This window comes from Microcaecilia unicolor, chromosome 9 (assembly GCF_901765095.1).
Source record: "Microcaecilia unicolor chromosome 9, aMicUni1.1, whole genome shotgun sequence".
NCBI lineage: Eukaryota > Metazoa > Chordata > Amphibia > Gymnophiona > Siphonopidae > Microcaecilia > Microcaecilia unicolor.
This window is the reverse complement of record NC_044039.1, coordinates 86,043,136-86,070,309: the sequence shown is the minus strand read 5'-3', so window position 1 is coordinate 86,070,309 and position 27,174 is coordinate 86,043,136. Positions and strand designations below refer to the sequence as shown.

The 27,174-nt window shown below is 43.7% G+C and overlaps 1 protein-coding gene across 1 annotated transcript in view; it reads right to left on the bottom strand.

Annotated features, from left to right (window-relative positions):
• Window positions 1–4,011: 4,011 nt before the first annotated feature.
• SYT10 (synaptotagmin 10) overlaps window positions 4,012–27,174 on the bottom strand; it is a 232,932-nt gene continuing 209,769 nt past the window's right edge. Inside the window, exons 4-7 of the mRNA XM_030214600.1 lie at window positions 25,399–25,519; window positions 21,875–22,046; window positions 14,349–14,478; window positions 4,012–4,121 (exon numbers count right to left, since the gene is read on the bottom strand). Of these exons, the coding sequence (XP_030070460.1) occupies window positions 4,050–4,121; window positions 14,349–14,478; window positions 21,875–22,046; window positions 25,399–25,519 (495 nt within the window). The 3' untranslated portion in view covers window positions 4,012–4,049. The remainder of the gene's footprint in view (window positions 4,122–14,348; window positions 14,479–21,874; window positions 22,047–25,398; window positions 25,520–27,174) is intronic.

Genomic DNA, 27,174 nt, shown 5'->3' with positions numbered 1-27,174 from the left:
TCTCTGTACCTTTTCTAATTTGGCAGCATCTTTTTGAGATACGGTGACTAGAACTGCATACAGCATTTGAGATGCGGTTGCACCATGGAAGATACAAAGGCATTATCATTTTTCCATTCCCTTCCTAATAGTTCCTAACATTTAATTTGCTTTCTTAGCCGCTGCTGCACATTGAGCAGAGGGTTTCAATGTATCATAAACAATGACACCTAGATTCTTTTCCTGGGCGGTGACTCCTAATGCGGAACATGCATCACATAGCTATAGTTTGGTTCTTCTTTCCCACATGCATCACTTCGTACTTTCTCAAATTAAACGCCATCTGTCATTTGGTTGTCCAGTCTCCCAGTCTCCTACAGTCCTCTTGCAATTTTTCACCAACCTCTTGCAATTTAACAACTTTGAATAACTTTGTGTCATCAGCAAATTTAATTACCTCACTAGTTATTCCGATCTCTAGAGAAGTTATAAATATGTTAAAAAACAGCGGTCCCAGCACAGGCCCCTGGAGAAAAACATTATCTACCCTTCTTTAGTCCATCATCATGTGAGGACAATGACCCATGCTGGCCTTGAAACTTCCAAGGCTCTTTCAGGATTACAGGGGGAGTCAGAGTCAGAGTAGCAGGTTAATCACAAGAGACACCCACTGAGGCTTCTTATGTCCTTGGGCAATTCACTTTGGCCTTCATTCCCTCTGGTATAAAATTAGATTTAAGCCCTCCGGGGACAGGGATATAACTTGTGTTCCTGTTTGTAGCTCACCTTAAGAATGGATTTTGGAAAAGTTGAGCAATTACATCTCAAATCTAGCTCTTTTCACTTAGGGCTGATTCTCAATTCCATTACTAACATCACATCTTTATTTCAGATTTGGGCTATAATCTTTTGGGGACAAAGATCATATAATCATAGTCCAAATCGACTGCAGAGGGTTTTTTTTCACATTTTGTGCCTTAGAAAAAATATTTTGTAAAACTGGCCCTGTTTATCACTTTATTACTGTCTAAACTATTAGGTCTAGGTACATAACAAAAATTAGTTTTAGTACTATGCTACTCATTAATACTGACAAGGCCACAATGATTTAATTCCTACATAAAAGTAGTCTAGATTATTGAGAACATTAAAAGTATGCACATTAAGCCAGCATTATATTTGCATATAAAGTGCATTTTCTGACTGTAAAATACCTTTAATCCCTAATTATGAAGCAGAAACCCCTATTTTTTCCATGCAGGCTACAAAAGCTTCGGCACAGATTGTGAAATTTCTTTGGTGAATGAAATCAACTTCTAGCAATGAAAGTTCGAACAAGAACTTGTACTGGCTACTACAGTACAAACTGAATTTAGTAGAACCTTAGACCTGTCTGGAACATACATTATGTTTTGGTTAATTACTAAACAGTAATGCTACATTTAACCATGAAAGTTTAACTCTTTTATACAATTTGGTGCTATTTAGTGCACTTAATATTTATGAGAACATTACAGTATTGTGACAGTATAAAATGTAGGTTAAACTGCAATTTTAACTATTTTATAATACATTTTTAATTATATTAAAATATATATGGGTAGTCAATTCTAAAGATTTCCATTTATTCATATACAATCTTGGGTCAAATTATTGACACAATAGCACCAATTCTCCCTCTTCAGTTCCCGCCAATAAAATGTCTATCATTTTAGTTGCTAGAAATAACATTCAAGATCAGCAAAATCATTGATGTTGGAGTTGCCAGGGAATGTTTATCTATGAAGGATTATATTGTCATTCTCTTGTAATAATTCCGTTAATTCAAAGAAATTTTCTTTCTAAAACTTGTCATTTCTTATACTTGTATGTTTATGGTAGAGAGAATAACAATATACCTGTGGATGTAGTTGGTTTGGTAGTAAGATCTGTATTCATTCACTACCTGATTTGTCTTTTACTGTGACGTAATTTAAGCATAATGGGCTAGAGTCTATATATCCCCCCAGATTCTATATATGGCACCTAGATTCCGCGCGGAGATATGCGTGTAACTTAATTGGCTTAACAAGGTAATCAGTGTTTTTAATAGCACTTAACAAGCAATAACGAGCACTAATTGGCAATAATTACACTTTATGTGCAGAAATCGCTAAGCATATTCTAGAAATTGCAAAGCGCATAGTTCAAAATTAACGAGTGTAGTTTAAAAGGGGCGTCTGTATGGGCATATTTATGAGCGTTTCGTGGGCGGTCCAAAATTTCCATGCATAATTATAGAATACAGGTCAGTGTGCCTAAATCTACTTGCAGGGATTTACACCACGTTTTTATTGTTGTAAATGGACAGAGATGGCGTAGATTAGGTGCTATGGCATCGAATAAGCGTATTCTATACACCGTGTCTAAATCTTATAGAATACGCTTATTTCCACATGGATTTTTAGGCACCATATATAGAGCCTCCTCCATCACACCTAAAAAAAAATTGGCACTGAAAAAAAATACACCTACATATATTCTATAAACCACGCATATATTTAAGTGCAGTTTATAGAATACGCCTAAATCTAGGTGTAGTTTATAAAGTATGCCTAATGCTCATTTTCTGTGACTATACTTAGTCACAGCCATTTATGTTAATCAAAACCAGGAGTAAATGCCGACACCTAAATTACGTGTGCATGTAAATTCTAGGAACGCCCATGACCCATCCATGCCCCTCCCATGGCAATGCTCCCTTTTCAGATATGCGTCTTAGAATTTACACGCATTATTTTATAGAATACGTTTAAGACAGTTGTGTGTATGAATTCTAATTAATGCCAATTAATGTCAATAATTGCTTGTTACGTTCGATTATTGGTGCTGATTGCCTTGTTAAGCTATGAACGGATTTGTGCGTGCAACTCAAGCTGCACTATATAGAATCCGGGGGAATTTGCTAGGGGAAAGTGGGGAAGCAGTAGGTAAAATAAATAAGGGTCACGGAAAATAACCTGAGTGTCAGGCTAGCTGTTGAAACCTGTGTGATCAATCACATGAAAATGTAGAGGATCAAAAAGGGGAAAAGTCAAAATCAATTTTCAGAGAAGGGCAGTATGACTGCATTAAACTCACCAGAAGAAGCAAAGTCAACTAACAGGAAATGGCAGCAAGACTTGATACGTCTCAGATTTAACTGGGGGCCAGTTCCTCCTATAGGCTACAGACTGACTCGGCTATACTTCCCAGCTAGTAAGAATGAGCAGCATAAGTGGTCTATCTTGTACATCAGACAGCTGGGAGATATCCTCATGTAAAATAATGCAGGAAGAGGCAATCGAGCAAGCTTCATCAACCATATGGGTTCTTACATGCCACATCTATATTATATTGAATTACTGTTTATTGCTTGCTCTTATATGTTGGTTTCCCTCTAGTGGCAAAATTTCTTTATAACTAATTATAGCTTTTATTTAACGTTGTTTATAATAAGTTTGTACCTGGTTTTAAAGGCAATCTAGATCGTATGCATTTGCACAAGTCTCCACTGTAGTTGATGCATGAGAATGGAGGGATATGAGTTTAAAACAACAAAGTAATAAAAAATATAGAAAATTACATGAACTCCCCCCCAATAGATTGCCATACTAGTAAAATGGTAAAATGGGTTATTTATAAACATATCACAGGGTTTCTTCAGGATAGCACAATGCAACACAGTCTAAAATTTTTGCTCTGTATTGGTACACTGGCTTCCATTTAATTCAATGTGATGCGATTACTGTATTACAGATTTCTGTGCACTTGATTGCATTGAAATATCCCTTTATAAGTGTTGTTACTATATACTTACTGTTACCTAGACTTCAAGAGATGAACTTATACATATAAATATTGAAAATACCCTTAAGGATGGAATATGGACAACAGTAATATGTATCACATATGTGTGCTTTTTTTCTGGAAACCAAACATTATGCCTTGAGGTGGAAAACAGTGCATGAATCAGGAGGCTAAATGTGCTTGATTCAACTGCACACACACTAAATTAAGATGCCTGATAAAATACATTTCTGTTGGTCTTTCTATGGTGTAGAAGGTGGTTTTGGTGATGAACAGGATCCTTGACTGTCAAAACTAGTTGCTCGACCAGGTAACTGGAAGAAAAAAACGATCTTGTCAATGCAAAGTTAATAACATTATAGACACTATATACTGTAGCACAATTCAATCACAATATTTAAATAGTTTGGGTGCATCAAACACAACTATTAACCTTATAAAACCTGATTCTTGATTGGATCAGACTTTAATTAATTTAGGCCTTATTTACTAAAGTGTGGTAATATTTTGCAGAATACTAGGGTTTAAATTTAATCTATAGTCACTGCAAAGTCTCTGCATTAAAATACTGGGGAATTTCTAATATGTTGCCGTTAAGTTAAAGCATAAAAAATGTATTTGCTGTGTGTTAACTGACCAGCAGAAATGGTTATGCTTATGGTTTATTAGAACTTTCTAGACCGCTCAAGCTGCCATGGCAGAGCTAAGCAGTTTACAGGCTAATAAAATAAGCAGTAGGAAAGGAATGCCATTAATGATGGGAAAGATAAACACTCTCACAAAAGAAAGAGAAGAACACACAGGAGGAAATCCAAGAGATAGTAAAGAAAGGAAAAGTAGATGACCTCCAGTTGGTGAGATTCCACTTAATTGGACACTTCAAATGCCTGTCTAAATAATGTGATGCAATTAGTTGCACCTCTTTAGGTGTCATTAACTGTGGCACATTACCTGTGTATTCAAATTTTAGGCCTGCCAAGTCGATGGTTCACCTTTACCCGGTCCCAGAGGCTGATAGAATCCTTCTGAAGCCCCCTGTAGTGGATGCAGCTGTTTTGGTGGTCAAAAAGTGCAATATAGTGCCGGTAGATGGAGGCACGGTTCTTAAAGATGTTCAGGATCGCCATTTGGAGGAATTGTTGAAGAGTAGCTTTGATGTGTCCGCCTTGCCAGTACAGGTAGCCATTTGTGGTTCGCTAGTGGCCAGGGCTTGCTTTAGATGGTCAGAAAGAGTGCTGGATAGGTCTGCCGATGATCTGGCTTCCATAGAGGCTGAGGTGACTAAGTTGGAGATGGGTTCTGCCCTTCTAGCAGATGCCTTTTATGATCTCCTATGGGCTTCTGCCAAGTCTATGGCCTTGGGGGTAGCAGCTAGGAGATCCCTTTGGCTTAGAGGTTGGTCTGCGGATGCTGTTTTTATGTCGAAGCTAAGTAAGTTTCCTTTTCGGGGCTCGCTGTTGTTCGGCGAGGACCTAGAGAAGCTTCAGGCCGGGGTGCATCGTCAAGCTCAGGTCAGGGTTGCGATTTTCGTCGCTTCTGTTCAGGTAGCGCAGTTCCAGTACAGTGTTCTCAGTCCTTTCAAAGGAATCAGTCCTATCGGGGTGGGGGGTGGGGGGGGGGACCGTAGAGAAAACAAAGACTCAAGAGCCTCATTCCAGTACCCCTCTCGGTCCTCTCAATGAGGGTGTCAGGGCCCAGCCTCTGGTTCCGGTGGGAGCGCGTTTGGCACAGTTTTTCCAGAGGTGGGCCCAGATTACCTCGGATCAGTGGGTTCTAGAGGTTGTTTGAGAAGGGTATGCCTCAGAATTTGCGCGTCCACTTCCAGACGCATTTCTGGAGTCTCCCTGCCGGTCACGCGCCAAGGCTATCATTGGGGACACTCTGGAAATTCTGTCCTCTCTCCATACCATTTCTCCCGTCCCCTCGGAGAAACTCAGGCAGGGTCGGTATTCCATTTACTTTGTTGTTCCCAATAAAGAAGGTTCTTTCAGACAGATTGTAGACCTCAAAGCGGTCAATTGGGCCCTCAAAGTCTCCACCTTCTGTATGGAGACCCTTCGATTGGTCATCGTGGCAGTCTGGTTCAGGGAAGTTTTGACAGCCCTAGATCTTTCCAAGGCTTATCTGCATATCCCGATTCATCCTTTGCATCAGCGATTTCTCCACTTTGCAATTCTTGGTCATAATTTCCAATTTCGAGCGCTTCCCTTCAGTCTAGCAATAGTCCCTCAAACCTTCACCAAGATGATGGTGGTAGTGGCGGCGGCTCTTCGGAAAGAAGGGATCTTAGTCCACCCATATCTGGACGATTGGTTCATCCAAGCCTACCAGGAGAGCTTGCAGAACACAAAACGCATGGTCCAGTTTCTGGAGTCCCTCGGTTGGGTGGTCAATGCGCTAAAGAGTTGTCTGCAGCCATCTCAGGCCTTAGACTATCTGGGAGTATGCTTCAACACTCAGAAGGGATGGATGTTTCTTACTCAAGCTCGTATCCTCAGACTCTGGAGGTTACATACTCTGATCCGGCAGTTCCTTCAGATGTCTCTACCGTCGGCAAAGCACTATCTCCAAGTCCTGGGTTCGATGGCTGCGACAATTGAGGCAGTTCCTTGGGCCAGGGCCCACATGTGGTCATTACAGAGGGCTCTCCTCTTCAGGTGGTCACCACAAAGCAGCAGCAGCAGACTCTCTTCTGTGGAGGTTACCACTATCGGCGCAGCAGCACAGCAGTCTTCAGTGGTGGCTTTGGATGCCCAAACTGACCAAGGGAATGTCTCTGGATGCTCCGCAGTGGCTTGTAGTCATGACAGATGCCAGTCTGAAGAGCTGGGGGGCCCACTGTCAGGACAGTATAAGCAAGGCCTGTGGTCACTGGAGGAAGTGGCCTATTCGATCAATCTATTCGAGACCAGAGCAATTCGTCTGCCACTCTAAGCCTTTCACCCTCTTCTACAAGGCCGATCACTGCGCATAACGTTAGACAACGCTATGGCAGTGGCATACGTCAACTGTCAAGGGGGAACAAGAAATCTCAAGTTGAAACAGGAGACAGTGCAGTTCATGAGCTAGGCAGAGTTCTTCAGGCCCTCACGGTGGCTCATGTAGCAGGAGTAGAAAATGTCCAGGCAGAGTTCCTCAGTCGCACCACTCTAGATCCAGAGGAGTGGGCTCTCAGCGATGCAGCGACCCAGACAGTGGTGCGTCGCTGGGGGTTTCTGGTCCTGAATCTGTTTGCCAACGTGAAGGTTCCCAGGTTTTTCATTCGCCGAAAAGACTTGAAGGCTCTAGGAATCAATGCCCTTCTTCAACCTTGGCCGGAAGGGCTGCTGTATGCCTTTCCCCCATGGCCCCTGTTGGGTCATCTAATTCAGAAGATAGAGACTCACAGAGGTTGGGTAATCGTGATAGCTCTGGATTGGCCTCGTAGGCCTTGGTACAACGACCTTCAGAATCTACTTCTCAAGCCCCCTCTCAAGCTTCTGGAGGATCCTGGACTGCTGGTCCAGGGTCCAGTGGAACATCTGGGCCCCATTTGGTTCTGTCTTATGGCCTGGCTCTTGAAAGGGCGAGGTTGTCTAAGAGAGGGTACTCAGCCACTGTAGTGTCTACTATGCTGCGCTCTCGATGTCGTTCCATTTCTCTCAATTATGTTAGGACCTGGAGAGTTTTTTGAGGCATTGCATAATGATTTCAATATCTTTCCTTTTCGGGCTTCTGTAGAACAGATTCTGGATTTTTTACAACGGGGCTTGGAAAAAGGTTTAGCTTTATCCTCTGTTAAGGTACAGCTGGTGGCCCTGTCCCATTTTAGAGGTCGGGTGCAGGGCAAGTCTCTGGCTTCTCACCTGGATGTGCTTAGGTATCTACGGGGAGCGAGGCTCTTGCGGTCACCCACTAGGGTAATTTTTCCCTTCTGGGATCTTAATCTGGTTCTAGCGGCCCTGTCTCGTTCTTTGTTTGAGCCCTTGACATCCTGTACATTGAACGATCTGACTCTCAAGGTACTTTTTCTGGTCGCTATTGCATCGGCTAGGAGAGTTGCTATTGCATCGGCTAGGAGAGTTTCAGAATTGCAGGCGCTTTCGTGTAAGCTGCTGTTTTACGACCGGGTAGTGTTACGGCTTGTTCCTTTTTTTCTCCCCAAAGTCTTGTCGTGTTTTCATATATCTCAGTCCGTCATTTTGCTAGTCCTCGGCTCTTCTTCTGGGTTGGAGGAGCAAGGGCGCTTAAATGTTATTTGAGGGTTATGGCAGACATTAGACAGATGGAGCGATTGTTTGTGCTTATCGGGAGTCCTACAAAGTTGTTGGAGGCGTTTAAGCCCACGTTATCTAGGTGGCTTAAAGAGATGATTGTGTCTGCTTATCGATTTAAAAATTAAAAATAGAAAAATGACACTGTGCATAAAAATGACCCGACACGGCCGTGTTTCGGCCCAAAGGCCTGCCTCAGGGGTCTTTACAACCTTGATAGATGTAACTCGGAATGTGTACTCCAAAGAAAATAACGAGACACAATCCGCTTGGGTCGCCTCTCTTCAAAAAGTATATATAAAATGTATTAAAAGGCAACACGAACTTATGATGCTCCTCTCCGAAGAGATGTCAACAATTGTGAAATATATTGAGTTACATCTATCAAGGTTGTAAAGACCCCTGAGGCAGGCCTTTGGGCCGAAACACGGCTGTGTCGGGTCATTTTTATGCACAGTGTCATTTTTCTATTTTTAATTTTTAAATCAATAAATATACATTCGTTGGTATCCTCATCTACTCTCCTCACTTTTTGTTTGTACATCCCACGGTTTCGTGAGGGTTTTTACCTCCTTTTTGTTTTTGCTGTGTCTGCTTATCCCCATTGTCTGGCCTACTTCTGGTCCCACATTGGTTAGATAATAGGTCAGTTAGTGTAGGTTGTAACGTGAAGCTCAGACTTTTAACAGTTTCCCCTTGAAGGCCGGGGTCTAATTGTTTATGCTGCATTCATATTTTAAGAGGACAATTTTCCCCCTTTTTCCCTTCCCTTCTCGTGTGCCCTGTGGAATGCCCGCTCCGTGTGCAACAAACTTTCCTTCACCCACGATCTCTTCATCTCCCGCTCCCTTCATCTGCTCACCCTAACTGAAACCTGGCTCACCCCCGATGACTCGGCCTCAGTCGCGGCCCTATGCCATGGAGGTTATCTTTTCTCCCACACTCCCCGCCCAGTCGGCCGCGGAGGAGGTGTCGGGTTACTACTCTCACCCGCCTGTAGTTTTCAACCCCTCCTCCTACCGCAATCTCACTGCTTCTCATCCTTTGAAATTCACTCCATCCGTCTATTCTACCCACTGCCACTCAGAGTTGCAGTCATTTACTGCCCCCCTAATAAATCTCTCTCTTCCTTCCTCACTGACTTCGATGCCTGGCTTTCTGCTTTTCTTGATTCCTCATCTCCGTCCCTCATTCTCGGAGACTTATACATAAATCCGACTCTCACGCTTCTCAGTTCCTCACTCTAACATCCTCCTTCAACCTCCAGCTGTGCTCCACCACCCCTACTCACCAAAATGGCCATTGTCTGACCTCGTCCTCTCCTTTTCCGGCTCACCCTCCAATTTCCACGCCTCAGCTCTTCCTCTCTCTGATCATCACCTGATCACCTTCACACTTCTTCATCCCCCCTCAGCCCCGCCCAACATTAACCACTACTTCCAAGAATCTCCAGGCTATTGACCCTCCCACCTTATCCTCTAGTATTTCTAATCTCCTCCCCTCCATCATGTCCTCCGAGTCTATCGACGAAGCTGTCTCCTCTTACAATGCCACTCTCTCCTCTGCTCTGGACACCCTCGCACCATCCATCTCCCGTCTCACTAGGCGTACTAATCCCCAGCCCTGGTTGACCCCTTGCATCTGTTACCTTCGCTCCTGCGCCCGATCTGCTGAACGCCTCTGAGGAAATCTTGCACCTATTCAGATTTCCTTCAATACAAATTCATGCTATCCTCCTTCCAGTCCTCCCTATTCCTTGCCAAACAGGACTACTACACCCAATTGACCAATTCTCTCAGCTCCAACCCTCGTCGTCTCTTCGCTACCCTTAACTCCCTCCTCAAAATGCCCTCCGCTCCCACCCCCCCCCTCACTCTCTCCTCAAACACTGGCTGACTACTTCCGCGACAAGGTGCAAAAGATCAACCTTGAATTCACTATCAAGCCACCTCCTCTTCACCCTTCAACCCTCTCCCTCAACCAACCAACCAACTCTTTCTCCTCCTTTCCTGATATCACCGAGGAGGAAACCGCCCGCCTTCTTTCCTCCTCGAAATGCACAACTTGTTCCTCTGATCCCATCTCCACCAACTCACTTAACACCATGTCTCATACTGTCACCCCCTCCATCTGTCATATCCTCAACCTCTCTCTCTCCACTGCAACTGTCCCTGACACCTTCAAGCACGCCATAGTCACACCTCTCCTCAAAAAACCATCACTTGACCCTACCTGTCCCTCCAACTATCGCCCCATCTCCCTCCTACCCTTCCTCTCCAAAATACTTGAGCGTGCCATTCACAGCCGCTGCCTTGATTTTCTCTCCTCTCAGGCCATCCTCGATCCGCTTCAATCCAGTTTTCGCCCTCTACACTCGACAGAAACAGCACTCTCTAAACTCTGTAATGACCTGTTCCTTGCCAAATCCAGAGGCCACTACTCCATCCTCTTCCTCCTCGATCTATCCACCGCTTTTGACACTGTCAATCATGATTTACTTCTTGCCACACTGTCCTCATTTGGGTTCCAGGGCTCTGTCCTCTCCTGGTTCTCCTCCTATCTCTCCCACCGCACCTTCAGAGTACACTCTCATGGATCCTCCTCCACCCCCATCCCGCTCTCTGTTGGAGTTCCCCAGGGATCTGTCCTTGGACCCCTTCTTTTTTCAATCTACACCTCTACCCTGGGCTTACTGATCTCATCTCATGGTTTCCAGTATCATCTTTATGCTGATGACACCCAGCTGTATCTCTCCACACCAGACATCACCGTGGAGACCCAGGCCAAGGTATCGGCCTGCTTATCCGACACTGCTGCATGGATGTCCAACTGCCACCTGAAACTGAACATGGCCAAGACCGAGCTTATCGTCTTTCCACCAAAACCCACTTCTCCTCTTCCTCCGCTCTCGATCTCAGTTGATAACACCCTCATCCTCCCCATCTCATCTGCCCGCAACCTCGGAGTCATCTTCGACTCCTCCCTCTCCTTCTCTGCGCATATCCAGCAGACAGCCAAGACCTGTCGCTTCTTCCTCTTTAACATCAGCAAAATTCTCCCTTTCCTCTCTGAGCACACCACCCGAACTCTCATCCACGCTCTCATTTCCTCTCGTCTTGACTACTGCAACCTACTCCTCACTGGCCTCCCACTTAACCATCTATCCCCCCTTCAATCCGTTCAGAACTCTGCTGCACGTCTTATATTCCGCCTGAACCGATATACTCATATCACCCCTCTCCTCAGGTCACTTCACTGGCTTCCAATCAGATACCGCATACAGTTCAAGCTTCTACTTCTTACCTACAAATGCACTCAGTCTGCAGCCCCTCATTACCTCTATACCCTCATCTCCCCTTACGTTCCTGCCCGAAACCTCCGCTCACAGGACAAATCCCTCCTCTCAGTACCCTTCTCCACCACCGCCAACTCCAGACTCCGCCCATTCTGCCTCGCCTCACCCTATGCTTGGAATAAACTTCCTGAGCCCCTACGCCAAGCCCCCTCCTTACCCATCTTCAAATCCTTGCTCAAAGCCCACCTCTTCAATGTTGCGTTTGGCACCTAACCTTTATACCTTTCAGGAAATCTAGACTGCCCCAATTTGACTGCCCCTACTTGACTGACTGTACACTTGTCCATTAGATTGTAAGCTCTTTGAGCAGGGACTGCCCTTCTATGTTATATTGTACAGCGCTGCGTAACCCTAGTAGCGCTTTAGAAATGTTAAATAGTAGTAGTAGTAGTAACTTACACATCTACATAGAGACGTATGCATATAATTCAGCTGTTTGAAATTTGTCCTGAATCAATCCAGATAAATTCTGATGACTGGATCCATACCCAGATTTTCAGTGGCATTATCTGGATAATACCACTGAATATAGGACCAGACTTCTCAGCACTACCCAGATAAAGTTAGGACAAAAAAAGAAGTCCTACCTTTATCCAGGTACCAGTCTGAACATCACCAGTACCGAGATAAGTAGCACTGGCACCGCATGCCTGGATATTCAGTGCCGGCCAGTATCTGGATATCTGTGCTGAATATCTGAGTTTAAAGAGCCTGAAGTGGCTGGGATTTAAAAAAAACCACCAAAATAACACCAAAAAAATGATGACTGGCATGAGATGAAGATCACCCCCCCCCCCCACCCTATATTTGTATATAGGTTGTGCACTTAGTCATACTGAGTGAAGTCTTATGAGGGCCATGTGTACATTACACAAGAGTGGAGGAGTAGCCTAGTAGTTGGAGTACCAGCCTTGATATCCAGAGGTGCCCAGTTCAAATCCCACTGTTGCTACATGTGATCTTGGGCAAGTCACTTAACCCTCCACTGCCTCCCATATAAAATGAAATTGTGAGCTAGACAGAGAAATACCCAGTGTACCTGAATGTAACCCACCTAGAGCTATTACAGATAGGCCGGCGAGGGACATGCCGAGCAGCCGCACATAAAATGGCGGCTGCTGCCCGGCAGCTCCTGCGTCAGAGCGACCCTTCCTTTCCGGCTTCCCCATCGGCAATTGAGATGACGCGGCAGGAGACCCCCTTGCCGTTGGTTGGGAAGCCGGAAGGGGCAGGGCTACAGGGGAAAGCATAAAAGCTGCCAACGAGGGCTAGGGTGCCTCTTGTTGGCAGCGAGCTGTGCCTGTTGCTACATGTGATCTTGGGCAAGTCACTTAACACTCCACTGCCTCACATATAAAATTAAATTGTGAGCCAGACAGAGAAATACCCAGTGTACCTGAATGTAACCCACCTTGAGCTATTACTGAAAAAGGTGTGAGCAAAATCCCCCCCCCTCCCCCCCAAAAAATTATAAGTGCATAATTTTTCAGCAAAAATATGTCTGCAGAAAAAGCAGGTGTCAGTGACTGAGTGCATGTTGTACTCCCAGCATGCATACATTTTCTTTGAGAATTCGTGTAAAGTCTACTGATAAAAAATATATATGGTGTTTTAAAATTACCTCTTAAAAGTATCAGAGCAATACAAATTAATATAAATTTAAGGTAATGGGCAGTGAAACTGGGCCCCAGGTAAATTAGGGACATTTACACTAACATGTGCTAAGCAGTAAGTATGTGGAAACGGCAGGCAGGCCTCGTAACTGTTATCGCACTGGCATGACAGATAGTATGCACTAATTCACATGCTAACCGTATACTGTGTTATACAGTGAAAAATGTGTGGGTTATGGGCAGGGAATGAACTGTGCACTGTGGTTAGCACACAGAGCTTTACTGCACCCTGTCACCTGTACAGTCAGAGCAGCTGCATATACTGTCTCCTAAACAGGAGGTGGAAATTGGATCCATGCTGTCCAGGGTCAGACTGACCATACGGGCAACTGAGCACTGCCCGAGGGCCCAGGGCTGTGGGGGGGCCCAGTGCTTCCCTACCACATTCCCAATGTGCGATGTCCTTCTCGCTCCTCCGGAATCAGAACCTGGACGCCCACGTCTCGTCCCCCTCCTGCGCTCCTATCCCCGAACCCCTCCTTCAAGGGCAAGGGCACTGGCACCTAAATCGGCCATCTGCTGCTGACTACGGAACTTTCCTCTGCCACAGCCCGCCCCCTTCTGACGTAACTTCCTCCTTCCACAAGCGCAGGCTGCGGTAGAGGGAAGTTCCAGTATCAGTGGCAGACAGCCGATTTAGCTGTAGGACCAAAGGGAAAAAAGGTCAGTGGCAGGGGGAGAGGGAGGCAGCAGGACCGGGGGAGGGGCCCAATGGTCCTTATTGCCCAGGGGCCAGACCACTTTTAGTCCGCTCCTGATGCTGTCAGTAAAATTACTACACTGTAAAGAACTTTTCTATGTGGTAACTGTATAGGATCATACTAGGAATGTCCGCAACATTTAGTGCAATGACTTTGCACTTACCACACGCTGGACAGAATTAGCATGTGCTAAATACCAAGAAGTTCATTGTAGAACTATGGGCTTGTTAGCATTTAGCGTGCGCTAATTCCGTTAGCACACTCTAAGCTTTAGTAAAAGGGCCCCTAAGCAAGTAGCTGGGGTTTTTGAAAGCTGTAGACATTATTTAATACTAAGGATCAAACAGAAAATAAAAATCAAAAGGGATCATGCTGACTTTCTTGACTTAAAAAGTAACCATGGTATTATTGTCCAAGAAAAAAGGGCTAAGTTCCTGCCATCATTTGTATTATATTTTGGCACTGTGAAAATTTTGATTAAAATCAACTATAGCTAAGTTAGGTTCAGAAGAAATTATTAAAAAGACAGTTCAAGGTAACTAGAAGAGATGTTCCATACCTCGACCAAAGGATGCCAATGAGTTATTGGTTTACGGGGGTATGCCAACATTTCATTCCAGTGATCTCGTCCAAGACCTTCAGCATCAAGTCCCGTGCGGCATACCCCAATCACTTCATTGTGTCCTACTCTGAGAAGTAGCAAGGCAAGAATATGTTAGAGCACTTTAGTTAAGCATTGTTTAATATGTTTTAGAAGAAAACATACAGAAGTCAATATGTAATTTGAAATATCTAACTTAGGGCTTTTGACACTGTCGATCACAGCATACTCCTCGATACCCTGTCCTCACTTGGATTCCAGGGCTCTGTCCTTTCCTGGTTCTCTTCCTACCTCTCCCTCCGCACCTTCAGTGTTCACTCTGGTGGATCCTCTTCTACTTCTATCCCTCTGCCTGTTGGCATACCTCAGGGTTCTGTTCTTGGTCCCCTCCTCTTTTCTATTTACACTTCTTCCCTTGGTTCATTAATCACATCCCATGGCTTTTCCTACCATCTCTATGCTGATGACTCCCAAATCTACCTTTCTACCCCTGATATCTCACCTTGCATCCAAACCAAAGTTTCAGCGTGCTTGTCTGACATTGCTGTCTGGATGTCTCAACGCCACCTGAAATTAAACATGACCAAAACCGAGCTTCTCATTTTTCCCCCCAAACCCACCTCCCCACTCCCCCCGTTTTCTATTTCTGTTGATGGCTCTCTCATTCTCCCTGTCTCCTCAGCTCGAAACCTTGGGGTCATCTTTGACTCTTCTCTCTCCTTCTCTGCTCATATCAGCAGATCGCCAAGACCTGTTGTTTCTTTCTTTACAACATCCGTAAAATCCGCCCCTTTCTTTCCGAGCACACTACCAAAACCCTCATCCACACCCTTGTCACCTCTCGTTTAGACTACTGCAATCTGCTTCTTGCTGGCCTCCCACTTAGTCACCTCTCCCCTCTCCAATCGGTTCAAAACTCTGCTGCCCGTCTCGTCTTCCGCCAGGGTCGCTTTACTCATACTACCCCTCTCCTCAAGTCGCTTCACTGGCTCCCTATCCGTTTTCGTATCCTGTTCAAACTTCTTCTACTAACCTATAAATGTACTCACTCTGCTGCTCCCCAGTATCTCTCCACACTTGTCCTTCCCTACACCCCTTCCCGTGCACTCCGCTCCATGGATAAATCCTTCTTATCTGTTCCCTTCTCCACTACTGCCAACTCCAGACTTCGCGCCTTCTGTCTCGCTGCACCCTACGCCTGGAATAAACTTCCTGAGCCCCTACGTCTTGCCCCATCCTTGGCCACCTTTAAATCTAGACTTAAAGCCCACCTCTTTAACATTGCTTTTGACTCGTAACCACTTGTAACCACTCGCCTCCACCTACCCTCCTCTCCTCCTTCCTGTACACATTAATTGATTTGATTACTTTATTTTTTGTCTATTAGATTGTAAGCTCTTTGAGCAGGGACTGTCTTTCTTCTATGTTTGTGCAGCGCTGCGTACACCTTGTAGTGCTATAGAAATGCTAAATAGTAGTAGTAGTAGGGCCCCTTTTACAAAAAGGCGGCTTACCGCTCACTAAAAAGGAATTATTTAAGGTGCCCAGATTTTTTTTTAAAGCACTTATGCAGCTGGCACCATTGCTGCCTGCATCTGTGGTTTTGAAAAATGACCTCACAATATACCCGAACTTACAATTGTAGGTTATTTATGCAAATAATTGGTGCTAACCATTGAGGTACCAGGATACATACTATAATTATATATGATCACTTGAAACAGGAACAGCAATGCCTTATATGCATAAAGACAATTTATGGGTAATGATTGGAATTGTACACTGTGTATAATGAAATATACAGCATTTTTGTGTCAAATATCTTACCAAGAGGATGGTCTCTAATCACATAGTAACATAGTAACATAGTAGATGACGGCAGAAAAAGACCTGCACGGTCCATCCAGTCTGCCCAACAAGATAACTCATATTTGCTGCTTTTTGTGTATACCCTACTTTGATTTGTACCTGTGCTCTTCAGGGCACAGACCGTATAAGTCTGCCCAGCACTATCCCCGCCTCCCAACCACCCGCCCCTCCTCCCAACCACCGGCTCCGGCACAGACCGCACAAGTCTGCCCAGCACCATCCCCACCTCCCAACCACCAGCCCCGCCTCCCAACCCCAGCTCCAGCACAGACCGTACAAGTCTGTCCAGCACTATCCCCGCCTCCCAACCACCAGTCCCGCTGCCCACCACCAGCCCCGGCACAGACCGTACAAGTCTGTCCAGCACTATCCCCGTCTCCCAACCACCAGCCCCGCCTCCCGATCCTGACTAAGCTCCTGAGGATCCATTCCTTCGGCACAGGATTCCTTTATGCTTATCCCACGCATGTTTGAATTCCGTTACCGTTTTCATCTCCACCACCTCCCGCGGGAGGGCATTCCAAGCATCCACTACTCCCTCATGGTTTTTTGGTCATCCCATATATTCATTTTTATATATTTTGGTTGTGAATGAAGAAGCTGATATTCAGGGGTGGCCCAAGGCAATCTGCTACCAGGGGCAGGGATGAAATGCCGCCTACCCTGCACCCCTGTGCCTGTTCTAGCATCTCCTCATTTCCTCCTCAACCCTTTACCTTATTTTTTTTCCCAAAAGGCAGCAGCGATTCCCATAGGCTGCCTTGCCACTGTGCTGCCGGCACCGGCCTCTTTGCTACTAGGTCCTGGATCTGAGGAAACAGGAAGTTATGTCAAGAGACGGGTCACAGTGGGAGAAGAGGCTGGTACCAGCAGCACTGTGGCAGGGCAACCTATGGGAATCACTGCCGCTGTCTTCTTTTGGGGGGAAAAAAAACTAAGGTAAAGGGTTGAGGAGGGAAGGCAAGAGTGTTGCTCCTGAAGCGTGCCCCGCCTGAGGCCCCTGCCTCAGGTGGCCTAATGACAGAGGTGCCCATGGGTATAACTTGGCCACTGATAGTTATCTGGGCACTGGTGATACTTAGACCATCTCTTTTTTTGCTGTCTTATCTTTATCTGGTCAGTTACCCAGTAAGTACACTGAGTATGGCCGTTCACTTGGAAATGGATAGTGCTGAGGTGGTGTTTCTGTATTGTCAGAAGCATAATTCAAATACAAGTTCTGAAAATCCAGGTATGGACCCAGTGGGTGGTACTTATCTAGGTAGGAGCGGCTCCTACCTGTATAAGTCCTGTTGAATAGCAGCCTCTTAATATTTATTTAAGTTGCAGAGTTTATTTCATTTTTACATAAGAACATAAGCATTGCCATACTAGGACATCAAGCCCAGCATCCTGTTTCCAACTGTGGACAATCCCGGTTACAAGAACCTGGCAAGATCTCAATACAGTACAATACATTTTATGCTGCTTATCTTAGAAATAAGCAGTAGATTTTCCCCAAGTCCTTCTTAATAATGGTTTATGGACTTTTCTTTTAGGAAGCTATCTAAACCTTTTTAAAACCCCACTAAGCTAACTGTTTTTATCACATTCTCAGGCAACAAATTCCAGAGTTTAATTACACGTTGAGTGAAAACATATTTTGTTTTTAAATTTACTACTTTGTAGCTTCATTGCGTGCCCCCTAGTATTTTTGTATGGTTTAATAGTTTGATGTACTGATTTCAATTAAATATACTGCAGCAGTTTAAACATTTTAAAAACCAGGGACAACTTAGAGAATGAAAGGCAGAGTTTGGAAGGAGAAGTGAGGAATAGTAATAAGCCCTAGAGGATTTACCAGTTAATACTATAGGCTATCTAAATATGAGTCAAATCAAAATAACAGAAATAGACTGTCATACTTTAAAACCACTTTCATTAATTACACTCCCAAATGAGTTACCAACTTATAGTACGCATGAGACAGTTGCAATAACTGATTATTATTATCATTCATGTATACAGTACTTTTACGCAACGTAAGGGGCCTCTTTTACAAAAGTACGCTAGTGATGTCTGGTGCAGAAATGCCAACAAAGCCCTTTCGCTTTCAGTGGGTTTGTTGAAATCACCATGCGGGATTCGCTAGAGTGGTTTGGTAAAAGAGGCCCAAGTGATTAATAGAATGGGCTGAGATTGTGTCATTATTTTTTCTGTATTATGCATAACAAGAAACATAACTGAAACACTGAAATCCAATATGACAAATGTAAGTATAGCCATTTACAGTAATTACTAAATAGATTAGTAACCGTTGAAATCATTTGGGGGTCCTTTTACCAAGCTGTGGGAAAAAGGACCCTGCAGTAGCAGAAGGGGTTGCTTATTCCATGTGCCAGGGGCCTTTTTACTGCAGCAGATAAAAAGCCCCAAAACCAAAATGGCCATGCGGTAAGAAAACTCTTACTATGTAGCCATGTGGCGGGGATCCCTTACCGCCATCTACTGAGGTGGCGGTAAGGGTTCCTGTGGTAACCCAGCGGTAACTGGGCAGCACACAATGATGCCTGATTACTGCCAGGTTATCACCACACTAACCATTTTCAGGGTCCCTCCCCGCCCCCCCTCCCAGAAATGGCATGTGCTTGACCAGGAACTACCACCAGCAGCCGCATTGGGCCAGTGGTAGTCCCGGAATAGTGAGTGGTAAGCCCATGTTGGGCTTACCGCCGCTCTGTAAAAGGGCCCCTTGATTTTTAAGAGAAAAGTGTCATTTAAATGGAAAGAAAATACAAAGAGCTTGTGTTCTAGTTTTCTAGAAATCTTTACACTGGACCAGAGTTTCCCAAATTTGTCCTGGCAACCCCACAGCCAGTGGGTTTTCAATGAATAAACTGGAGATAAATCAGCAAACACTGGGGCAGAATTTTATAAGGAGCCACCCAAGTTAAAGTTGCAGGAATACACTAAAATGAACATTTGCTGGCTTAGAGGCCTTTTTACGAAGACGCACCAAAAAGTGGCCTGCAGTAGTGGGGGCAAGTGTATTGGACGTGTGCTGGGCCATTTCTCCTCTGGAAAAAGGGGATTTTTTGCTCCGGGAAATGGACGTCCACATAGAACAAGCAGAAACAAACAAACAAAAAAAAACAAACAGTGGGAATGACCAACCATATGAAACAAGATAACGGATGACAGATACTTTTATTGATAAGTACTCAATTTCCAATCTAGATTATGACACAAAAGCTTGATTGAAGGTGGACCCATATAAATTGTAGGTACCACTGTATGCTCTACATTAAGAAATTTTTTCTCTTTTAATGTTAAAAAAACAGAAGTATATGTCGAATTGGCTAGTTGCATGATGTCAGTTTTGAGTTTATCAGTGGAGTCTGATTCCAGAAGAACATAATATTCAGTGATTTGCCTTTCTACCTCTTGTATATATTTGTCATGATCAAATATCACAATGCCTCCACCTTTATCTTTGATCACAATATCTTGATTTTGGGACAAAGAGCAGAGAGCTTTATTTTCCTCTCTGTTGAGATTATAATAAGGTCGTTTTGTTTGTTTTTATGATCAAGCCTATCTATATGGGGTCCTTTTACCAAGCTGTGATAAAGAGGGACCTTCGGTAGCGGTGGGGTCCATTTCTGCTACTCGCTAGGACCCTTTTACTGCAGCAGGTAAAAAGCCCTTAAAAAAGACATGGCCACGCGGTAAGATTGTTGTTAACACGTGGCCATGCGGGGGGAGGGGAGGACACCTACCGCCACCCACTGAGGTAAGGGCTCCTGTGGTAACGGGTAATGGGGCAGCATGCAGAGCTGCCTGATTACCGCCCTGTTAGCGCCATGCTAGAAGTTACAGAATTGTAGCACCTGATATTAGAGCGCGCTTGATGCAGAACTACTGCCAGTGGCCATGTTGGGCCAACGGCTACCCTTTAGTAAAAGGGCCCCTATACCTTTTGAAACACATTCAGTAAAAGCTGCTATCAGTGGGTCAGGAGGAGGCCCTGGGGGCACCCATTTAGAATTTCTTTTGGAAAAGAAGTGATTAATCTGGGGTTTCCAATTAAATCCATATAGATTATTACGTTTTTTGAAATGGACTGTATGTGGCAGTAGGTATAAATGAAAGGCCCCTTTTCAACACCTCTAGTTCAATTTCAGAGAGAAGTGAGGCTGAAAGATTAAAAAATAGGGATATCATTTACCATGGTTTGTGATACGAGAATCCCTCCTTCTAACTTCCCCCTCCCCCAACCTCTGTTCCTGAAAGGGAATCTTGATTTTGGATGGGTTGTGTCTTTTGCGGCCTCCTTGTTGCTTGGTCTTACATGATCATGTGTCCAAAGTTTCTCTAAAAAAGTTCTAGATGGGCCCCGTCAAGGTATTAAGGACAGGCTAATGGATGGTGATGTAAAAAATTATCAGATTCACGTCTAATTCTTTTCCTGCTTTTTTCTTCCCCTACTTTATTGGGCAATTAAAATCTATTAGAGTTTGAAACTGTATGTGATTTAGATCTAGGTATAGATCTAGGAACCAGGATGGATGGTGACTTGCATTAGATTGGGCCTAAGGGTATATATTGCCCTTTTAGTAATCTAATATAACTCTTTTGAATTTTTGAATTTTACCCTTAATTTCTATTCTAAAATCATCCATACATGCATTTACATCTTGTATTACCGCACCAAAGTTCTCATCCTCTAATTTAAGTACATCGGCTTGAGTGTTAAAACTAACTTTAAATGCATCAGCACTACATTTAGAAGTTTCAATAAGTAATATCATTAAGTCCAAAGGACACTTATTAATTATAGCACACCATTTATCTAAAAAGTCTTGGTCATCCTGGAACATCGTGGGGCTTTTCATGATCCTAAGACCTCTAGGAATCCTTTGATGATGACTATATTCCAATAAAAAAGTGTAGTGTAATTCGCTCCTGATAATGTCTTTCTTGAGCTGGATAAGATCAGACCATTTGTCCAGCAATGCTTCAGGTGTGGACTCTTCATCTTCCAAAGGGGGCTGATCTTATAAAAGCATATGCAGATGATCTTCAGGAAAGCTTAAAATATTGTCCCAGGACTGGGAGGACATGGTAGGATATAAAAAGCAAAAGAGAAAACCAAAACCAAAACACTGCCACAAAGAGAAAGCAGAAACAAACGACAACAACAACAAAACAGGGGGAATGACCAATCAGATGAAACAGGATGATGGATGACAGATACTTTTATTGATAAGTACTCCATTTCTAATGTACATTATAATACAAAAGCTTGATTGAAGGCAGATCCATATAAATGGTAGGGACCACTGGATGCCCCAAAAGTTAATGCAGAAGCCTTGCAATTATCATGCACTGATTTTCATGATTAACGCATGGTAAATGCACAATTCAATAATGTGTCTATATCAACATCATCTCTCGAGTTGGTTTAGTCTATGGTCAGCCTCTACTCCCTTTGCACAAATGCGAAATTTTAACATAGCTTAGTAAACGGGGCCCCGCATACAGAATCAACTATGACCCCCATATTTCTCAACAATGACTGGGTGGAACAGAGAGAGCTGTTACATTTGGTAATGATAGAAAAGATCAATCCTTACCGATCATAATCCATTACAGCAATGGACAGGCTGACCTCTTCCATATTTTCTGGAGGGATATCAAAGATGATGGCCTCGTTGTAAACTGGATTTAGTGTATTTCTCTTTGTAGTTGTTTTTCGCTTTTTTAATCTTCGACCCTCACACATTAATGATACTTTTACATAAGGATCTGAGTAAAAAGAAATCAGATATTTAAATTAATCCATAACAACACCAGCTTCATTATATATGCTAACTGATACTGTAATTCACCTGTTGACACTTGTGCTCACTACAGCTTATTAAAATAAGGAATAAAAAGAGAGGGCATTTCTGCACAGTGTCAGATTCAGGATTCCTGACAATACATAGTAATCCCTGGATTCTATAAAAGGCACGGCAAGTTGCATGTGTTAAATTGGGCATACGCCCAATTTACACATGCTACTTAACTGAATAATGAGCCAATCAGCACTGATAACTGGTAACCAATTATCAGCACTAATTGGCAATAATTGGAATTTTTTACACGCACATTTTTAGACATATTGTATAAAGAGGCTTGCGTAACTTCCAACGCGTGTAGCTGGAAATGGGGCATGGCCGTGGGAGAAGTGTGAGAATGTCAGGGGCGTTCCTCAAATTTATGCATGTGGTTACAGAATTTGTGGTAACTGTGCCTAATTTAGACGTGGGTATTTTACATCAGGTTTTCAGTGGCATAAATGGCCGCACCTAAATGCAGGAACTGTTCCCTGGCCCTATATGCTATTTTATAAACCGCGCCTAACTTTAGGCACGGTTTATAGAATAGCGGTATGTGCTATGTTTAGATGTGGTTACTTTTTAGATGCCATTTACAGAATCTTACTCCTGCCAGAATTCTGTCCAACTGCGGAGCGCAGAATTTGCACAGAATTCCCCAGTCACGCAGAATTCAATATTTCTGTGCAAAATCTGCACTCTCCCCCACCTGACGCTACTGCTCGACCCCCACGCTTACTGCCACCCATTTTCTGCGCTCTCTTTTGCCCACTCGCTTGACCCCCCCCCCACCCACTGCCGCCCGACGATGACGCCTAGCCCCCTGCTGCCGCTGCGGCCGGACCCGCCCACCCGCCTACCTGAACACAGCATGCCCTTGTGGTCTAAGTGGCCTCTTCAGGGGCAGGAAAGAACCCCACTCTTTCCTGCCCTGCTGCTGCCACTGCTGTTAGTCTCGCTGCTGTGCTTTTTCAAAATGGCCACTGAGACTTCAAGTGGTAATCTCGTGAGACTACTGCTTGGAATCTTGGCGGCCATTTGGAGAAAGAATGCCACCCACGAGACAGCACCAGCAGCGGGACAGGAAAGAGTGGGGTTCTTTCCTGTCCCAAAGAGGTTCTCCCGTTGCAGCTCCTGCGACATCTTGAGTGATTTAGGGGGGTGGCTGGAGGAGGGGCTGTATAAAAAAGGGGGGATGCTGTGAGTGACTAAAAAAAAGGGAAGATGTGAGGGGGCTGCAAAAAAGGGGCATGCTGTGAGGGAGGGGGCTGCAAAAAGGGGATGCTATGTGTGGGAAGGGGGAATGCTGAGGGTGGTTGTAAAAAAAGGGATTGGGTGGGTGGGAGGAAGCTGTAAAAAAGGGGGATGATGTGAGGGAGGGAGGAGCTGTAAAAAAGGTGAATGCTATGTGTGGGGGAGAGAGGGGTTGTAAAAAAGGGGGGATGCTGTGGGTGGCTGTAAAAAAAGGGATGTTATGGGTGGGAGGTGGCTGCAAAAAGAATTGGTTAAATTATGTGAAATAAACTTGCAAAATTTGCATATTTTGTGCATAGAATTTTGAAAATTTGTTACACAGAATTTTGAAATTTTTGGCGCAGGATTTTGGCAGGAGTAGAATCTGGCTCTAAGGGGGTGATTCTATAAGTGGGCACCAGGAGGGAATGCAGTAGGATCCTATTCTATAAAGGAACTTAGGTGCCTAGGTTCTGTTATAGAATACTAGTGTAACTGGCTATCAGTGCGCCTACACTTTAGATGCTAGCAATTAATGCTAGCCACAGAGCTGGTGCAAGTACAGGCACCTAAGTGCAGCATGAATAGGTGTAACTTACAGTACTCTGTATGTTATGTTCATAAGTGGGAGCTCTGTACATTTGCCACTCATGCTTCACCTCTGTGTACGTCTGCCTTGCAAAAATATTATGTAAGTTAAGCAGGTATTTGCAGAAGAGAACTCAAGCACCATACTAGCATTTTCATGCATGTGCCCATATGAGCATAAATGCTAGTTTCTAAACATTTACATGTGTAACATGCATGTAAATGTGAGCAACTAGGTTATAGAATTGCCCTCCACAAACTGTAGAGATGATATAAACTGCTATCATTATATACAAAACCTAGATCAGGTTACATAATTCTGTCATAAGCAATCATAAAATAATGAAACGGTAGAAGGCAGTAATCATAGTCATACAGCTGTCCTACTCTATCATCTGCCAGCATCAGTCTCCATGTCTCTCTTTCTCTCTCCCCTATTCCAGCATCTTCCCTGTGTGATCCAGTTCCCTCCTTCCTCTTGTCCAGCATCTCCCCTCATTCTTCCTTCCTTCTTGTGCCCCTACTAGATCCAGCATCTCTTCTTCTTCTTCATCTTTCCCACACATCTTCCGGCATCCTTTCTCTTCCACCCCCAACTTCCAGGTGACCCTTTAAACTTGCTTTAGTGGTCGACATCTCATTCTTTCCTCGTACCTCCTTGGCAGTCCGGCATCTCTCCCTCTCCCTAGCCCAGCCTTCCAAAAGTTGGGCGAAGTGAAGTGGTTGCTGCAGGGGTGTTTTGAGGGCATTTGTTGCTGCCTCCAAAACTTTTCCGCCTGAGGTCTCAGAATTGCCCCTTGTGGTGGAATACATTGAATTATTTGCCTGGATGATTACGTATTTATGTTGAAGTGATTGTATTTGTATTTCTTGATTTAATTCATGCAATATACATTGAAAATACTAATATTATCCATTTCCATAAGCTTAAATGAATAGCTACCAGTCACATTGGCAAGGACACTAACCTGGTTCAAGAGCACTGTTTAAAGTTTGTATAGTAGTTTGCTTACACCATTCACTCAGAAGGCTCAATAAGTTGATTATCACAAATACTTTTCATTAACAAAGGCCTTAATGTTTTCATATAGTATAAATTGTAAATAGTTTAATAAACTGTTTAACATCTCAGCTAGCCTTGTTCACAGCAATCTTTTTGAAAGGAAAGCAGGTAAATCCCACCCGCTAACACCATTCTTCCTCAGGTGGAGGCATCAGGCGCCAACTATTTCAGGGACTGATGGAGCCTGCCTGAGGGATACTCCAGTCTTGGACCCAGGGATGCCCACACTGGGTGTTATACATATGACTGTAATCAGCACGTAACTGTTTCTGCATACTTCATAGAATTGCCCTGTAAGCAGCCTTTTCATATTGTGTTCAAAGAGGGTGGGACAAATGCATAAAATTACATATTAAATTCTACAGTAGTGGAAGGAAATGTTTGTGTACTTTACCGGATGAGCCTGTGATATCCATGGCCTTGAGATTTCTGCACTTAATGACTGTTAATGTCATTCTTCCAGCAGTAGGTAAATAACAAAGGGAAAACATGATCTCGCCAAGATCTATACTTTCCTGAAAATAAAACACTTGTTATGATTCTTGTCAATTTTCATCAAGAAGTGCAACATTTCATCATGGATTCCTGTCACCTATTAACAGCAGTTCTTGAAGACCATTTCTTTAAAGAATTCTTTATATATACACCGAGTAGAAAATAATTTTCATTTTTGCTGTACTAGTTTCTTGATGCTGCAGGACATCACATACAAGTGACTTAGCCATAACTCTTTAACTTTTCAATCATTATAAAGAAAACTGCCCAGAAATATTCTGACCTCTTTTGGAGTTGATATTCAAAGCGAAGTAACCAGCCAGGAACAGCTCAGCGCTAACCGCAAAATATAAAACTTGCTATTTTGTGGGAGGTGTGGGGGCAGAGTCAGCACATGTGGTTAAGTCCTATCTTTATGCTGTTCACTTTATGTGGTTAAGTTTTGATTATTGCACTTAACTGCATAAGTTTTAGCCGGCTGCATACAACCAGATATTCAATGCCAGTGCCTGGACATAAATCAGAATTCAATATTCAGGCATAAAGTTGGCAGTGGACAAAAAAAAAAAAAACACTGACCACTGCCAGCTGAATATTGACCCCTTTGATAATAATTCTCAAAAGGCTATTAAATAGAGGGGACCTTTTACTGCTTAAGCACCTATACATGATCAACACACGCCAATTCCGAGTTACTGCCTGGCTACCGCATGGCCCTTGCAGTAATTTCATTTTTGATGTGTGTCCGATATGGGCATCAGAAAAATATTTTCTATTTTCTGGTGCACGTCAGCTATGTGTGTCAAGTGGCATTTGACGTGCGTAGGTCATTACCGCCTGGTTACTGCATGAGACTTTACCACTAGGTCAATGGCTGGTGGTAAAGTCTCAAACCCAAAATGGACACGCGGTAATTTAAATGCTGCCGCACGTCCATTTTCGGCAAAAATGTTAAAAAAGGCATTGCTTACATGTGCGCTACAAAATGATTCAGCGCACGCTCAAAACACGTCTACACTACCACAGGCCAATTTTCAGCGCACCCTAGTAAAAGGACCCCAGAGTAAGGTGTGCAACCTTGGAAATCACTTTAGAATGTAAAAGTGGGAACCAAGTTTCCTCTTTTGCAGTCTAACTTGAAACAGCAGCTGTGAATGACTCATGTAGGTTAATATGTGAGAAATATTTGCTTTTGCTGGTTTATCTTTAGCTAGAAATGTTTTTTCTTGCTCTTTTGCATTATTCTGTTCCCTGGCACCACTGGGCTGCCAATGCACTGCCCGATACTCCCAGGAAGCCTCTATTAAAGGGGCCAGTTCTACTAACAAGGCATGTGTTCTAGGGGTCCCTTCTCTCACCCGCCCAGCAAAGTTCCCCCAAGATGTTCCCAAAGACACAGAATCCATGCTAGTTTAAGGTACTGCAGGTTGCATAATAACACGATGCAAAGCATGGGAATGTTAATGATAATGTTATTGTCCCCTCAACACCTAAAAATAGCTTTGGAGTGGATTACAATTCAAAATAAAACCAGTCTGCAAAACTAGGCGCTCACGATATAATAATTAAACTAATATAAAGAAAAAACATAGCATCAATAAATTAATTAGGAAGCACTTATTTTCTAAACAGATTCGTCTTTAAAAGTTTGCGAAAAGATAAGTAATGAAATAGA